The sequence below is a fragment of the Lemur catta genome, chromosome 5 (assembly GCF_020740605.2).
Source record: "Lemur catta isolate mLemCat1 chromosome 5, mLemCat1.pri, whole genome shotgun sequence".
Classification (NCBI taxonomy): Eukaryota; Metazoa; Chordata; class Mammalia; order Primates; family Lemuridae; genus Lemur; species Lemur catta.
In genome coordinates, this window is record NC_059132.1 from 97,977,238 (window position 1) to 97,994,182 (window position 16,945).

Consider the following 16,945-nt stretch of genomic DNA (forward strand, 5'->3'; position numbering starts at 1 on the left):
GGGCTTTTAAGTAATTGATGAAAATTATAGTTAAGATGTTTCACAATAATACAAATCTCAGTTATACAGAATCTGACAGTTTATACATGCAAGATTCTTTTTTATACTTTGAGAGGAGCTGATAAATCACAAAGAGGTAAGCTGTTATCAGGAATAGATCTGGTTTTAGGGACTGGTCAATCTACATACAGCTAAAAGTCTTCTGTCCTTCCTGCAGTGTGACATGATACTTAAGAGAACAGGCACTAGAGCCAGCCTGCAGGGGTTCATGTCCTGATGTCACCATGCATTCCCTGTGTGACCATGAGCAAGTCACGTAACCATCTAATCCTTGGGCTTCCTGTTAGTAAAGTAAGGACAATAATAGTACCTACTTATGCAGTTGTTTGAGGATTACATGAGGTAATGCATGTAATTAGCACAGGGTAGTACATGGTGATTGTTTAATAAGTATTAGTTAATCATATTTCTGTGTTATGAAAATTCACGCTCTGAATGATGACTTTTAAGCAAGTTCAATCTTCGGTCATCAAAGGAAGTTATCATGTTCCTTGTACTAGTTCCAGTCATTAGTAGCAGATCATAGCCACTTTAAGCAGGAAGGAATTTAGTAAGATATTGGGGAAGCTCACAGAATTCTAAGGAGATGTGGAGGAACAAGCCAGTCTAAACTGTGCTTCTAGAAACCTCACCCATAACTAGACCCAGAACTGACCTGGTAAAGGAGTTTGTGTGGCCCAAACAGAACAATTCTGCCTGTGCTGCAGACAGCTGGTTCCTGCATCAGCAGGAAGGATGCCGTGAGTCATACCTGTTATCATATGACCCCTCCCGCTGGTCAAAATGCCTCTAATCAGAAGAATCAGAGAACATGTAGAGAACTTCCACATGTAGTGTTCATAAGATTTTGGTCAGCCATTAATGACAGATCTCCCCTCTTAAGACAGTCAAACACGAAGATTCTCAGTAAAGACTGAAATAAAATAACTTTTCAAGGAAATTATCAGTTACAAGATAATTAAATTGGCTAGACTGCCCTCCTCTCAGAGCATTCTTTCTAGTTGAGGTTCTGCTGTATTGAGGGAAAAAGATAGTTTTGAACAAGATTGATAGTAAACCGTTTTTTATAAAACCATCTGGACATATATTCACAGATCTTGCAATACGTATCTATTCTCTTTGGCATCTGAGAGGAGAGAATTGATTTCAGTTGTCACTAGTTTTTTATCATTGCTTTAAAAGTGTCATATTAGCAGAGATAGCTCATCTATAGATGTGCTTCTGTTAACCAAACTGTCTTGAAGAGTGAATGTCTTCCTGCATGTTAATTTTAAATAAATTGGTGTGTAGGTTATAATGTATGAGGTGTCATTAATAATAAATTTGCTATCAGAAAACGAAAAAAAAAGTATTTAGAACTGAAAGGCGATGTAGGACTTTGTAAGCATTTCTGGTTGTGTTTGTTTTCTGCTACAAAAGGAATATTAGTTACAGTTTTTGACTTGGAATCTTCATGATAAACATATATAAGAACTCTGTTCTGGAATGTACAACAAGTCCTAATTTCTCCTTTCTTTCTTCCTCTCCAAGGCTTCCTTCATTTTCACTCAACACTCACCCATCTCCACTCTAGCGAGAGGAAGAATTTTACCTCCACTCCCTCCTGCTGCTTCCTTTTCTTACCATCTCATTTCTAGTTCCCAAGCAAAACCACCTCTTGGGTTGTAAGGGTGCATGAACCCTACCCAGTGTGGCACAGAGGTAGTCTATGGCTACATATGAGCCATTGGGATTTCAAACTAACCTTGTATGTTATGGATTTCCCACCCCACCCTAACCCCGATAACACAATAAACTCATATTTATTCAAATCAACCCATAATTCCACCAAGGAAACCAGTTTTATGTAATGATAGCTGTGTAGACCCCATATGGGACTCAGGAAGTCTCTCTTCTGCCACCTACTCAAGATCTGCCACCAGCTCTGGTTCTGAGTCTATTATTGGCTTCTATCTAGGCTTGGAATTCCCAGAGCTCAGGTCTTCCCTAGGAATCAAAACATGAGTTTAGCCCAGACCTTACAGAGCTCAGTGACACTTAACCCAGAAAATGAAAATATAAAAGACCAGAATAGGAGATATGTGGCCATGAATTTAATGTCTGTGTTAGAAAGGACTTTCTAATATAAAAGCAGCAGAAGCAATCTCAAAGCAAAAATATGAAAAATTTGACCACATACAACTTAAAACCTCTGACAGCATCAGAAAGAGCATAAACAAAAAAATGAAGAGCAAACTGGGAAAAGTGTTTTTCTCTTTGGGTATTAAGAATATCAATCCTGGCCGGGCGTGGTGGCTCACGCCTGTAATCCTAGCACTCTGGGAGGCCGAGGCGGGCCGATTGTTTGAGCTCAGGAGTTCGAGACCAGCCGGAGCAAGAGCGAGAACCCGTCTCTACTAAAAATAGAAAAGAAATTATACGGACAGCTAAAAACATATATATATATGTATATATGTAGAAAAAATTAGCCGGGCATGGTAGTACATGCCTGTAGTCCCAGCTACTTGGGAGGCTAAGGCAGGAGGATTGCTCGAGCCCAGGAGTTTGAGGTTGCTGTGAGCTAGGCTGATGCCACGGCACTCTAGCCCGGGCAACAAAGTGAGACTCTGTCTCAAAAAAAAAAAAGAAAAAAGAATATCAATCCTTATAAAATAATGTTATAAGGATTATTTATAACACATTATTTTATAAGAAGAGAATGGAATAGAGTGGAAGATGAAATTTGATTTTCTAAAAATGGGTACAAGAAAATTAACTTTTAGGCAAAAACACTAATTTTGTCCAATTAGAATAATGGATTATTTTCCCCTCCCCCAAAATCTTGAGTTATAATTCTGACTACATCTCTGTCCTGCTCTGCGATGTGAAGCTGAACATAAATTCTCCTTACTTCAATAGAAATAACAAGAGCTCTACCTGCTTCATAATGAGCTCTGCCTATTGTGAGAAAGTTCCTGACAAAAGATACCAGAATTTGGTAGACCATTAAATCTGGACAACTGGGCTCTCAAGAAAGACCAGGAGAACATTTCCTGCATTCTTCCTCCCTGCTCTCCTATTTCCTCCATAGTGGGATTAGGTTTAACTGTAGAAAATTCACCTAAAAAAGAGACATGTAGCTATATAAACAGATCAAATTACCCATTGTATATCCACTTTCTGTGCAGAAAGTGGAGCGGGGGGACCCAGAATTTGAGAAATGCATTCAGAGAGTGTTAAATACTCTGCGGAGACGTTGGGGTGCAAGCACTGGTAGACACAGTCCTGACTCCTGCCCTGTGCAGCCTCTTGTCCTGGTTTGCACTCAGGCACCACGAGATAAGAGGTCATGTTGCACTTGGCAAGTTAAAAAATCCAGAAAACTTGTACAATGTTAAGTTTTTGCTTTATATTTCACAATTCAGTGAGCTTTAAAAAAAAGTTGCACTGTTTAGTTTTTTTCACAAGAATATTTTCTTTTAAATTATATGAATTTTGGCTCTAACAGTGTCATTAAAAACAAAAACAGTGTGTTTCTACCATGTTTTTGCACAATAATATTCCCATGAAGACAGTTCTTGTGAAGGCTGATTTGACGAAAAGAACAGTGTAACATGGAGTTTTCTTTAAGTTGAAAATGAAATTATTTTACATAACCTGCCCTGATTGGTGGTTGAGTTTAAAATCTATTAGTCATCTGGCAGAGAAAAACAAGTTTCTAATGAATGCTATGGTAATTTTGTTCCATTGAAAGATTGATATTTTCTTGTGTCAAACATTCTCCTTTTCGATCAGAAAACCTCAAATAAGAATATTATTCTTGTGATGACTTCAATTTGCTGGTCCACTGAAGTTGGAAAATAGTGTACAAATTTTATCCAGTTGGCCATGACTGGTATGGTAACATAAGGAGATTTTTCAGGAGGTAAAATAGTTTTAAGGGATAAAGGTCACTGCCCTATTTTGAAGTCACTGAAAAGAGAAAAACTCATCTCCTAGAGGGATTAGCTTTTCTTTGCCTTCACTTGCTATTATTGTATTGGTTTTACTTTCTTTTTTTAAAAAAAAATGCCCCTTGTATACTTGAATTAGGATTTAAATCATTGGAGGAAAATATGTTTATGTGAATTAAAAGGAATCAACAGAGTCCATGAGGTGATATATTATAATATTATTTCAAATAAGAAAAGAGTAGAATTAGTAGTACAGGAAATATACCTGTTAAGCTGAATCTTAAAGTGTGACTGGTAAAATGCAAACACCACAATTTTGGCTAGTATTTAACATATAGTAAGTGTTTGCCCTGTATTATACAAGCTACATCAAGTCGAAAATTGATCAACCCCTGTGTGCTATGTGAAAAGGACTGATTTCCATCAAATTTTTAAAGCTGTGCAATCTTTATATAGATGTAATTAATGCCATAAAGCATGTCTTCAAATTTAAAGATTAGCCCAAGGAGAAGGAGTAGGAAAAGGGAGCTATACTATAACACTACTATTTTTGTACTCAAGAGTTTAAAACCTAAGAAAGACCAGTGTCTTAGTCCCTTTGTGTTGTTATAACAGAATACCTGAGACTGGATAATTTATAAGAACAAAACTTTATTTGCTCGTAGTTCTAGAAGCTGGAAAGTCCAAGATCAAGGCACCAGCAGGTTTGGTTTTCTGGCGAGGGCTGTATCCTCCAGAGGAGAGAAATGCTATGTCTTCACGTGGCAGAAGAGCAAGCTAGCCAACTGCTATATGGAGCCTCTTTTCTAAGGATCTTAATACCATTAACAAGGGGGCAGTGCTTATAGCCTAATCTTCTCTTGAAGGCCCCACCTCTTAATACTATCACATTGGCAACACCATTTGGGAGAGGACACATTCAAACCATGGCCACCAGACACTCACAAAAGGGAAATTTATTCATCAATCCATATGGACACATGCCTACCTGTCTCTTAACTTCATGGGATTTTGTGTCATGCATAAACCCTTGGCCTATATAAAAAAAAGTGCATGGTTGACTTCTCAAGTGGTAATCTGATTTGATGTCATTATATGCTTCTCCTGAAGTTTTGTCTGAATGTACCATTACCTGTCCTAAGTCTAGCCTGGCTGCCATCACCAAGGATATCTTTTATTTGCATCCATCTAACTTCCCACATGTGCAGATCCTCCAAACACGAAGATATTTAGATCAACACTCAAATTAAGACTATTTTAAATTCTGATTGGGTCTCTTGACAAGCATTCGAGTTCAGGTCTCCAATTAAAGATCTTATTTTGCACTTCTTCAGAGCTGCATTCTGTGTGCCCCAGAACAGTGACTGCTTATCACTTAATGTAACACTGATACTCCCATTTTTTGTCTTCTTGTGCTAATACAGTGCCTGGCTCCTAAGAGGGGTTTAAGACATTTTGATGAGTGAATGAATGAATGAGATGGACATTCAGGAACTGTAGAGGGAGGGGTGACACAGGAAGGAAATGATCCAAATATAGTACAGGGACAGAAGTGGAAGTTCGAAGAAGTTCTCAGCAAGAATCTTAAAAAGTCATCACATAGACCCATGAAGTCTTCAGCCTTGACTATATCCACACATTGTATCATCAGTTCAAATAAGGACTGCATTGGTTTGTGACATACTGTTGTCAAAAGTCAGAACCTTGGAAAAGTCACAAAATCTTGGGTTTGGAGAGAAGATCTAATATATACTAACATTTAGCATCTAGCAATGACTACTGAACATCAGGACCTGGGATTTTTAAAACTAAATTAAAAGGAATTTACAAGATAAAATATGTGTCTTAGTCAGTTTAGGCTGCTATAACAAAGTACCATAGACTGGGTGGTTTATAAACAACAGAAATTTATTTCTCACAGTTCTAGAGGCTAGAAGTCTGAGATCATGATGCCGGTATGGTCCAGTTCCAGGGAAGGCTCTCCTCTAGGTTACAGACTTCTCGTTGTATCCTCACATGGTGGAAAAAAGAGCTGGAGATTTCTCTGGGGTCTCTTTTATAAGAGCGCTAATCCGATTCATGAGAATTCCACCCTCATGACCTAATTATCTCCCCAAAGCCTCACCTCCTAATACTATGATGGTGGGGGAGTAAGATTTCAATCTATGAATTTTGGAGGAACACAAACATTCAGTCCATAACAATATCCATTTCCACACTGAGTAACCGAACAAGAAAAGATAGCATCTTCTTTGTAGTACTTTAAACGCCCCATATACAGGAGAGAACATTCACCCATCTCACTTCATTGTTGGTTTGCCCATTCAATTTAAGGCAGAAAGTTTGTCATTTTGATCAGGTTTGATTACTCGACTTAGTTCTTTTGTTATACATCATAGAAAATTAAGATTCTTCAAATACATAAACACTAAAGACTAAAAATTATAAATAATATGAGAGAGCATGTAATAAAGCAACAATCTTATCCCACCTAAACTACTAGTTAGTATTATTGCAAAGAATTCAGTTAAGTATTTCAAATCTAAATATTGTAAATGCCTTCTTACCACCTCTGTTAAATTCTCGTGCACAGTGGTGCAGGGGCAGCTGCCAGAGTGGTCATCAGTGGACTTCCCCAAGGGGAGGTTGCATGCTGGGGGCAAGAATGGGGATTTGAGGGAAATTGTGCCTCCATTGCCTACCCTGAGAGATGAGACTTTTTTTTTTAAATTAAAATTGCTGATGGGGGTTGGGGAGATGTAAAAAAAATTGCTGATGGGAATCTATGTAGCGGTAAGTGGTAGGTGGAAGCCTGCCCATTTCTTCGTAGGTGTGCTATTGATAAATAGCCAAATTGAGGAATTGCCTACAGTTTCTAAGAATCATTAGGATCATTAAGTAGAACGTGATTAAAGAGGAACCCTTTGACAAATGGGAACTTTAGCTGTTCTCTTTGCCTCTCAGAGCAAACATTTCCAAAAACATTTCATGGGTACTTCCTAACAGGTTCATTGTTATTGTTTATTCTGTTTTTTAGAAGATAGTGATACCTTGATTTTTGTATTGCTAAGAATCTCCTTTTAAAAAATATATTGGCACTCATAGTTGATTTTTTAATGACCCTTTGTAATTACCAAGCTTGGACAAAATGCATGTGGCCATTCAAAGAAGGCACATCTAGCTACAAATGGGCACCTTTTGACATAGGGACCTTTAACCTTTACATGGGCCTGACTACAAATACATTCTGCTACCTGAATAAGGACAGGCCTTAAAGAGATCCCAGTCCCTCTAAATGATGCAGACAGATGACTTAGCAAAATCAAATGGAAAAGAAAAATCAAATGGCTGGGCTGAAATAAGTATAATTTGCTCATTTTTCATGATTAGAACTGTAATTATTAAAGAACTGCTGAAGATAAATGTTTATGTTCTTTTGACCTTTTGATAGAGGAAGCAATAAAAGAGAACAGATTACTGAAATGGGAGGGAAGCAGCATTTCATTCCAATTCCTGGAAGCAGCATAATATCTGCAGGTTCATTGACATTTTTTAAGATCTTTTGCAGATTTGTGGTAATAGTACATACATACACATAGGGCACATCATGTATGCATTTTTCATACAGGTAGCGTTTTAGGGGTTGCTTGTGAAACTTAACACATTTCTCTTTTAGCTATGGTCTAAGATAAACCAGTAACATTTTTTTCTTTTCCATTTTGAAGTGAATGCAAGTAAGCTGGAAGGCAGCATGATGGGACACATTTTCACAAAAGAAAGCACGTATCACCCAGATTCCACAGAGGGAAAAATGGAGGAAAGACAAAGAAGAATATTACCAGAACCTTCCAGTGCCTATATTCTGGGAAAATACGCATTAATATCTTTAGGATGCACATGTATTCAGTAGCTGAACGGTTGATAGTGATATGGACCTACCCCTCTCTCTCTTTCTCTTCTTCTCTAACACTCTCTCTCTCTCTCTCTCTCTCATCCAACAGTTTGTGGCTCACCCCAACTGCCAGCAGCAGCTCTTGACAATCTGGTATGAGAACCTCTCAGGCTTGCGGGAACAGACCATAGCTATCAAGTGTCTAGTTGTGCTGGTCGTGGCCTTGGGCCTTCCATTCCTCGCCATTGGCTACTGGATTGCACCTTGCAGCAGGGTACTGGCTTCCTACACTTGTTTCCTGTGTGATTGGTGAACCGTGTCCGTTTTGGATAAAAAAAGAAAAAGCTTCATACTTAAGGCTCTTATCAGTTTTACCCTGAATGTTAATTGATTGAAGAACACGGATTCTGCTTTTTAATGACTGGATCAATTCAAATAAGGATGAAAAAGGATTTGGTACAAGTGGAATAGATCACATTTGCAGGCATAAATACTTAGGCTTTTAAGATAAAATCACCATGGTGGACAGAGAGGAGAAAAAGCTGCTTGAGTGAAGTAGCACTAGTGCCAATTTTATTGACAGATTAATAAGTAAAATGTCGACTGGGCTGGCTGTGGAAGGAAAGAGGAATAGATAGCCATGCTGTAGTAGTATCAAGAAACAGTCAACCTGGGAACTAGAGGAGCAACTCACTTGGACCTGTCAGAAGAAATCTAAGGCTGAGTGCATTAAGCACAATTGAGAACAGTGGTGTTATCCAAAGTCTTCAAGAAAGTACATATTGGGTTCCCCTAACCCTTTGTTCCTTCAGAAGGTTCTAAAAAAGGTAGAATTGGGGTTTGGGAGTTTTGAATTTTTTAGATTGTTTATTTAGTTTTGCTTGGATCATTTTGTTCAGTACCTTTAGTCTCCTCTCAACTTGCCAGTGTCGAGTCAATTTATTTGTTCCTAAGAGATCCCTTAAACAAGATGTGGAAAGGAATACTAGTCATGCTAACGGAATCTGTATTAGGTTGATAAAGGGCACTGCCAGAGAGGAGGAGCTGTTCTGAGATCCTTTAATCCTGTTTTTATATCCTGAAATCTGGTTTTGTTTAAATCAGAGGTAGTTTCAGGCAAAATGAGTCAAGGCCACTTACAAATGATCCTGGAAATCCGTCAACTCTCTGGCTCAGCAGCCTCCCCGGCAGAGTCCTACTCTGCAGGCGCCATATACGTGCGAGAAAATCCATCTGTCTCACTCCAGTGTTGAGCTGCCCGTGCAATTTAAGGCAGAAAGTTTGTCATGTTGATCAAGTTTGATGACTTGACTAAGTTCTTTTGTTATGTATCATAGAAAAGTACTTTAAGGTTCTGCAAATACATAAACACTAAAGACTAAAAACTAAATAATATGTGAGAGCATGCAATAAAGCAAAAATCATATCCCACCCAAATAATTCTCCTTTCTGGAGGAAATGAATTGGAAACTTCAAGTTTAAAAGCGATTATCTCTTAGGGCAGCTTAATGAGTTAAGTTCAAAGTAGGCATTTTGAGGTCCGCTCTTTTTTTCTCTTTGCTTATAAAAGTGCAAGTAACAGTGTGGTGAGCTCTGCTGAGCAGAGAAGGGAAACGTGGGAATTGAGCCATTTCAGGAGTCTGCGTTTGTAGTTGCGATATACCACCTATCTTACAGTAAAGGCAACATAACAAGAATCCTCCACATATATCCCATTTTTAAGATAGGCATGCTGCTTTCTTTTCATATTATTTAAAGTTTTAAAGGATCAACCTTTAGAAGAAACAGACTTGGCAACCCCCAAGCATGCCCTCTTTGCAGCTGTGTAACAGCAGAGTGATGTGTAAACGTGTTGTTGTTTATTTTTCTGTGTCTAATATGGAAAATGTGACATTTGTCCATGTGCATTCATGTTCAATCCCAGAAATGCTTGACATTCTTTGGTCTTTTGTTGACATCAAATTAAGGTTCTGGACCTACAAAAAACATTCGTTTGAAGTTACAGTCTTAAATGTGAACCTCAGTACTTTTTAAGGTCACAGACTGAGATAAAAAGCAGGGTCTGTGTATGTAGAAGAGAGAAGAACTTATTTGATAAATCTCCCAAATGTACCTAATTCTTGGACTGTGGAAACCCTTGGGACAGGAGGAATTGTTTTTCATTTTTATTAGAACGCGTGACTTTTAAGGACATTATATCACAGGGGATTTTTAAGAAGTCACCTTAAAATAATTATAAACTGAACTTTGGAAGTGCTTTTGTACTATTTACATGATTTTCCAAACTCAGAGACGACTTTCAATTATGTTAACCTACTTAGAGATTTTAATTATCACGTATCTCCCTCTTTTTGTGGGGGGTATTAACAGATAAAATATTTATCTTTATTCTAATATTTTCTGCTTTTTTATAGCATATAAGGTATAACTTGATTTTGGAATATTTAGAAATGAAAACTAAAATTTACTTCTGTAGTAGTAATTTTTTTTAATCTTCAAAGGATTTTTAATGTCCTAATATCTGAGCCTACAAACTCATCATAACATTTCAATTACAAAGCAATAAAGAATTACACAGCACAAATTTTTTAAAGTCTTTTCCTAGACCCTAATAGCCTTGTCTTCACATCATCTTTCATGTAAAAATAAGAGCAGGAACCAGCATATACGCTGTGATTTCCAGAAGTGCATCTGTGTGAGTGCAGTCTATCCTAAGACAAATCTTAAGACATGTAGAAACAATGGATTTTGAAGACTTAATTAAATTATGTTTGGGGGAAGCAGCCTTCTGTAAAGAGCAGTTTTCACAATACGGAAACAGAAGCAGAATTTTGAGTGTTCTCAATTTCGTTTTTTGGTTTTTTTTTAAATCCTGTATAATAGTTGTCACGAGCAGAAGCCAGATTTTCTAAAGCAAACCTTTCCCATTTTGTTACAGCTGGGGAAAATTCTGCGAAGCCCTTTTATGAAGTTTGTGGCACACGCGGCTTCCTTCATCATCTTCCTGGGCCTGCTTGTGTTCAATGCCTCAGACAGGTTTGAAGGCATCACCACGCTGCCCAATATCACTGTTATTGATTATCCCAAACAGATCTTCAGGGTGAAAACTACCCAGTTCACATGGACAGAAATGCTAATTATGGTCTGGGTTCTTGGTAAGCCTTCTAAGTACCCTAATTTCTACCAAAAAAATAATTATATAAATGATTGTGCCCTTTTCTATTAAAAAATGTTATTCTATCTTATATGATGACAACATCACCATTGTAAAATAAGCTAAATAGCAAAATAATCAAATAATTTGGTAGCTAGATAATGCTAAAATGTATCCCTTAACAATAAATGATTGTTTTTTATGAGTAACCTGAGCCTCATTACAAACATGTTTCAGAAATCTAACTTCAATTATTAAACAAAATGTAAGTTTTTAAATGTGACTCACTTTGGTAATCAATTATTTAATTGAAATAGTTGTGAAATAACCTGGTAGCTATCACGAAACTTAACTGATGACTGAAGAACTTTTATATTGCTTTAGTTCCAAAGATTTTAGAAGAGATTTCATTTTCAGAATGTTTGTTACTTCGCTTCACAATAACATTTTGAAAAAGGGTGTTAAAGTAAAAATTTGAAGTAATGCAAGAAACAGGATTCATTTTTCACCATCCTAATAAACAGAAGTTGGAACCAATTTGTCTATTGATTATTAATGCAAAGTTGTTTTTGTATATTCTTTCTATTTCATCCACTGGGATTCTTGGTATTTTCTCACTTCCTGAATTAATAGGTTAGTTCCTTCTCCAGCTCATTTACTCCTGTGGCCTCAGCCTGGGTCAAGTAATTATTTTATGAATTTTACTTTGAGACATTAAATTTCTTTTTAAAAATTCCACCATATTTTCCCTTTATATAATGAGGACAATTTGTTAAATTGGAATGTTTTGTCTTCTTTTCCCAGAATGGCATTTTCTGCTTTCAGTTTCTTCATAATATCCTAGAACCTTCTACTTCAGGGTATTGTCTTTTTCAAATTTCTGCTTCCTCAGCATGAAGCAGAAATGAGAGGAGAGGTTAGGGCATGATGTAAGTGTTCGTGGATGATTAGGAAATTGGTTTTATTGTTAAAAATCTTGGGGGTTTATTTCTCCAGTAATCACTATGGTTTGATAACTGCATTTTCTTCTATGCTCCAGAAGTCCTATAAGGCAAAATCTTTCAACTTGAAGAACCTTGCTGGTTTATTTCCTGCCCTCCCTCCACCTGTATAAGAATAGAGACATTTCTGGTGCCACTTGTAGAACTCTGTTTCTCCAAATTCCAACTTGTAGGAATCATTTCCTTAGTAAAAGCTACTTCTTCCATTTAACTCTGCCCAGGCCTTTGGCGAGTGGACAGTGAGGGACAGTCAGTCGGTGCTTTGTGATGCCTAGTACAGTGCTTTATAGACGGGGCATTTTAGAGATGTGGCCTGATGGGGGACAAAATAATGGCTTCTCAGTCTAAGCTATAAAACTAACCTGTACCCTCCATATTTGTTGTGACAGGAATGATGTGGTCTGAGTGTAAGGAGCTGTGGTTGGAAGGACCAAGGGAATACATTTTGCAGTTGTGGAACGTGCTTGACTTCGGGATGCTCTCCATCTTCATTGCTGCTTTCACAGCCAGATTCCTAGCTTTCCTTCAGGCAACGAAAGCACAGCAGTATGTGGACAGTTATGTTCAGGAGAGTGACCTCAGTGAAGTCACACTCCCACCAGAGATACAGTATTTCACGTACGGTAAGTTGTTAGCTGCAAGGCCCTTTTAGGCTTCAGGAACAGTATCGGAACCCCATTTTGGAAGGAAACACCAATTAAGAATATGTTTAATACGAGAGATGTGTTGAATGTTTATGGACAGTGGAGAGAGACAGCATGAGCTTCGGAGCTTTATAAAACTAGATTCATATCCAGGCTATGATTCTCCCTTACTGTGTGACCTTGTTCAAGTTAATTTGCTTCTCTGTGCTTCAGTTTTCATACCTATGAAAAGAAGATTTTGAAAGGTGGGGGAAAATTACCTTTAAGCCTAACAACATAGTTACTCTTAGGGCAGGAGCCTGTCTTGATTAGGGAAAAAAAATAGCTTGATAAACTGCTTGATGTGGAAGGTGAGTGCCTGACTGCATGGATTTGAAGAGGTAAGATAATAATAGGTGCTGAACTGCTCTGCAGACAAAGTGAACAAAAATTCAGCAGAGGCAGGAAGTGGTGCTAAAGTGCCCATGAGAATGTAAGCTCTGGAGAACCAGCAGAAATATTAGAGAGGATGTGCTTTTCACACAGCATAGACTGGGGTTCGTGCCAAACTCCTCTATACCACGAAGAGCAGCTGCCATCCATGTGCAAAGATACTGATGCCTTCCTTGCCCAGCACAAACCCCTGGTGATGTTAGCCCTGCTTTCCTTTAGGCCAGATTGAGGAGTTGCAGTTAGCAGATTTCAGGTAGTTGTAAAATCTTAAATCTGGGAAAGACTTTAGAAAGTATTGTCTAATCCTCATTTTATAAGTAAGGAAACTCAGGCACAGAGTTTAAATGTGTTTTGGTTGTGAAAAACAACTCTTTATGAGTATAATTAGGGCTTAGTTGTTACCAGTGCAAGCCATGTTAACATTATTGAAGGATGGACTCCTGCTACAAAATAGAAGATATAAATTTCACACACTGTGAAATTGAAACACATATCTCTTAATGTCAGCAAACAAAGATTTTATATACCAAGGAGACCTGTTCAGATGAGCCAGTCATCACCGTTTGTAATTAAAGAATTAACTTAGATTGTATTTATGTGTGATATATATCTCAACCATTTCACAATCTATTTCCTTAAATTTATTCCTGTGTATTTAGAGCCTATTGTTTGGAGGAGAATTTGTGGTTGGTTTTGATCAAATTTTTAACCTTTCAAAGTCTTGGTTTCTGCACCTGTAAAAAGACCATAATAATAACATGAAATCCATAGGGTCCCTGACACCTATTAAACGTTCAAGAAATATTCATTTTTGTGTCGTTCCAAATGTCTACAATGCATCCGTTCTTTTGGGAGTGACTCAGTTCACACAGTTAACATAGTTTTTCACTGCCAGTTCTGCTGCAGACTTAATAAATGACCTTGGAAAGGTTGTTAGGGGTCCTCATTCAGCATCTATATCCAAAATATTTTCACTTCAATGGCATTTTACATTTTCTAGGGACAAGTTATATTGCTCAGATATCATGAGCACCATTGTGATTCAGTGACATTCTCACTCCTTTGCAATATGGCATTTTATTTGCATAAATAGTTAGATAAACTAATTTCCCCACAAAATATGGAAAAGAAGTTTCACTCCAGCTGTGCCTATAGGATGACAAAATACTTGGTCAATAAACCTAAGAACTTAGGGACAAATCAGTCAGGTCAGTTGTTTTGTCATCCTGGACACAATCTATGTGTCTATGAAGTCTTTTAAAACCTTTCTTCATCTTTTATATTTTATTCTGTTTCTTCCCAGTGTGACGTCAATTCAGTATCTTTATAATGGTATTTCCTCCATTGAAAGTAATGTAGAATTTATGTTTCTGTTTTAACGTGAACAAATAATGCCTGAACTGTTATTAATAATTAAATCTAGAGTAGTTTCAACTGAGATGGTAACCACCTACCTATAAGATAGATCCTCTTTCAGGTATTTACTTTGAATAGTTAGCAATGAATAGAAAGCTCCATTTTTAATCTCTTTCTTTCTTTTTTCTAGCTAGAGATAAATGGCTCCCTTCTGACCCTCAGATCATATCTGAAGGCCTTTATGCCATAGCTGTTGTGCTCAGCTTCTCTCGGATCGCATACATCCTCCCTGCAAATGAGAGCTTTGGCCCCTTACAGATCTCTCTTGGAAGGACTGTAAAGGACATATTCAAGTTCATGGTCCTCTTTATCATGGTGTTTCTTGCCTTTATGATTGGCATGTTCATACTTTATTCTTACTACCTTGGGGCTAAAGTAAATGCCGCTTTTACCACGTAAGTAAGACATCTTATTAAAAAGGTATGATAAAGAGAAATTCTAACAATTCTAGATGAAGCAAACGAAAAATTTCAATGATTATAATAAATATGTTTTTAAGAACAGGAAAAAAAATCCACTGAAAACAGTTAGTGCTTGTATGGGATTACGTTGCTCCGAAGGCTCATCTCTGAGCTTAGCGAGTGTCTGACCACAGAGTGGATCATAGTTTGAAAAAACCCTAGACAAAACTGGATATTTTAGGAGAATGGAATAAAAAATTTCTAATACTAGAAGTCTTTTACATTACATATGACATTAAATTTAGTTTTATCATTTTGTAGCCAGTACTACTCTTTCAAAAAAGAAGCTTTTGTTTTAATGTATTCACTGATCAATACAGGGAGTTGAGTGAGAGGAAATTATTGCTAAATGTTTTACAGGCCACTGGAACGGTAATGCCACTTCCTTCCTTTGGTCATACTGGTTTCTGCACTGAAGACTCACCTCCTCCATGAAGTCTTCCTTGATTAAACTTCCTTAGTCATGGTCCCTTTAAGATCCTTCAACATGGAGACATGGAGATTGTGAGGGCCTTTCTCAGCCATTGGTGTTTGGCTGTCACAGAGATGGGGCACTCTCTCCGTGTTGGGGTCCTTCCAAGTGGGGAGATCATAAACCCTCCCCGTTCTCCTTTTGTTCCCTAAAATGTAACAACTGGAAACAAACTACACACTTAATAAGTTCCCTGTTGACTATAGTAGAATATCAAGTCCTTGCAGGCATAGATTCTGAAATGACTTTTTAAAATAATTAATATAGAACAGGTCTTAGAGGTGAAAGAGACTTGAAACTCATTTTATTGTAATGAAGAAAAAAATCTGTTTTAACCCAGTGGAGAAAGGACAGAATGATCCTACACCCAATGCCACCTTTGCTCCCTTCCTCCTTTTAACTCTATGGTAACTCAGTTTATACATTACATTTGCCTCACTATTTTGTTTCAGAAAATGGCAGCCTGATGTGGTGGAAAGAACATAGGCTGGGAAATCAGGCAAACCTGGATTTGAATGCATTCTCTGCTAGTTTCTAGCTGTGGCCTTTGGTTAAGTTACTGAACATTTCTCAGTGTCAATTTCCTTATTTTTAAAATAAGCACGATAAGGTTTAAATGAGGTCGTTGTGAGGATTATGTAAGTTAAGTTATATAAAGCCTCTTGCCCACAGTAGGAGCTCAGAACTGCCAGTGTCCTTTCCTTTTTTTCCCTCATGCACACACATGTACTCCATATAGATCTGAAGAGAAGTTAGTGGCAGGAAGGTTTGCCAAGGAGCAAGAGGAAGGAGCAAGAGAATTTTGTGATACAGTTAAATAAATGTCAGGAACAAAGAGCTTATGGTTTTCCTTAGTCCCCTATCAGCATCTGTGCTATAACATCATGCTATCAAATGTTCCGTAATAAAGAGTAACTCTGCAGAAACAGAAACCTTTCTATTCAACTCTCTGTCCCCAGGGTCTAGCAAAATTTCTAGAACATAATAATAAGTGCTCCATCAATATCTGTTGAATGAATAAATTAATAAATAAGCTAGCACTTAAACCTACAAATCTATAGAATTCATTGTTATTTAGAATCTGCTATAACAAATTTTAAAAAGTACTATTTCCACAAATCTTTCTCTGGAAAAAAGACTTATTTTGAACCTTTCTTTATAATGGAATTTTATCTGTGTCACTATTTAAGGATTATTTATTTGGTTCACAGATCAACGATTACAACTTGGTTGGTTGTAAGACAAAACCAGCCAAATATGTGTTGCCAAAGGTCATTTAAAGCAGCAGTCCCAAGCCTTATTGGCATCAGGGACCATTTCATGGAAGACAATTTTTCCACAGATTGGTTTTGGAATGATTCAAGTGCATTACATTTATTGTGCACTTTATTATTACATTGTCACTTGCTACTCACTGATAGGATTTTGATATGTGTCTGCAAGCAATTGATTTATTATGGTCTCTGTGCAGTCAAACCTCT

At 37.4% G+C, this 16,945-nt stretch overlaps 1 protein-coding gene across 1 annotated transcript in view; it reads left to right on the forward strand.

The window, feature by feature from the left end:
- TRPC3 (transient receptor potential cation channel subfamily C member 3) overlaps positions 1-16,945 on the forward strand; it is a 60,877-nt gene that overhangs the window by 28,119 nt on the left and 15,813 nt on the right. Inside the window, exons 4-7 of the mRNA XM_045552330.1 lie at positions 7,994-8,158; positions 10,823-11,039; positions 12,429-12,662; positions 14,662-14,926. Coding sequence (XP_045408286.1) covers positions 7,994-8,158; positions 10,823-11,039; positions 12,429-12,662; positions 14,662-14,926 — 881 coding nt within the window. The remainder of the gene's footprint in view (positions 1-7,993; positions 8,159-10,822; positions 11,040-12,428; positions 12,663-14,661; positions 14,927-16,945) is intronic.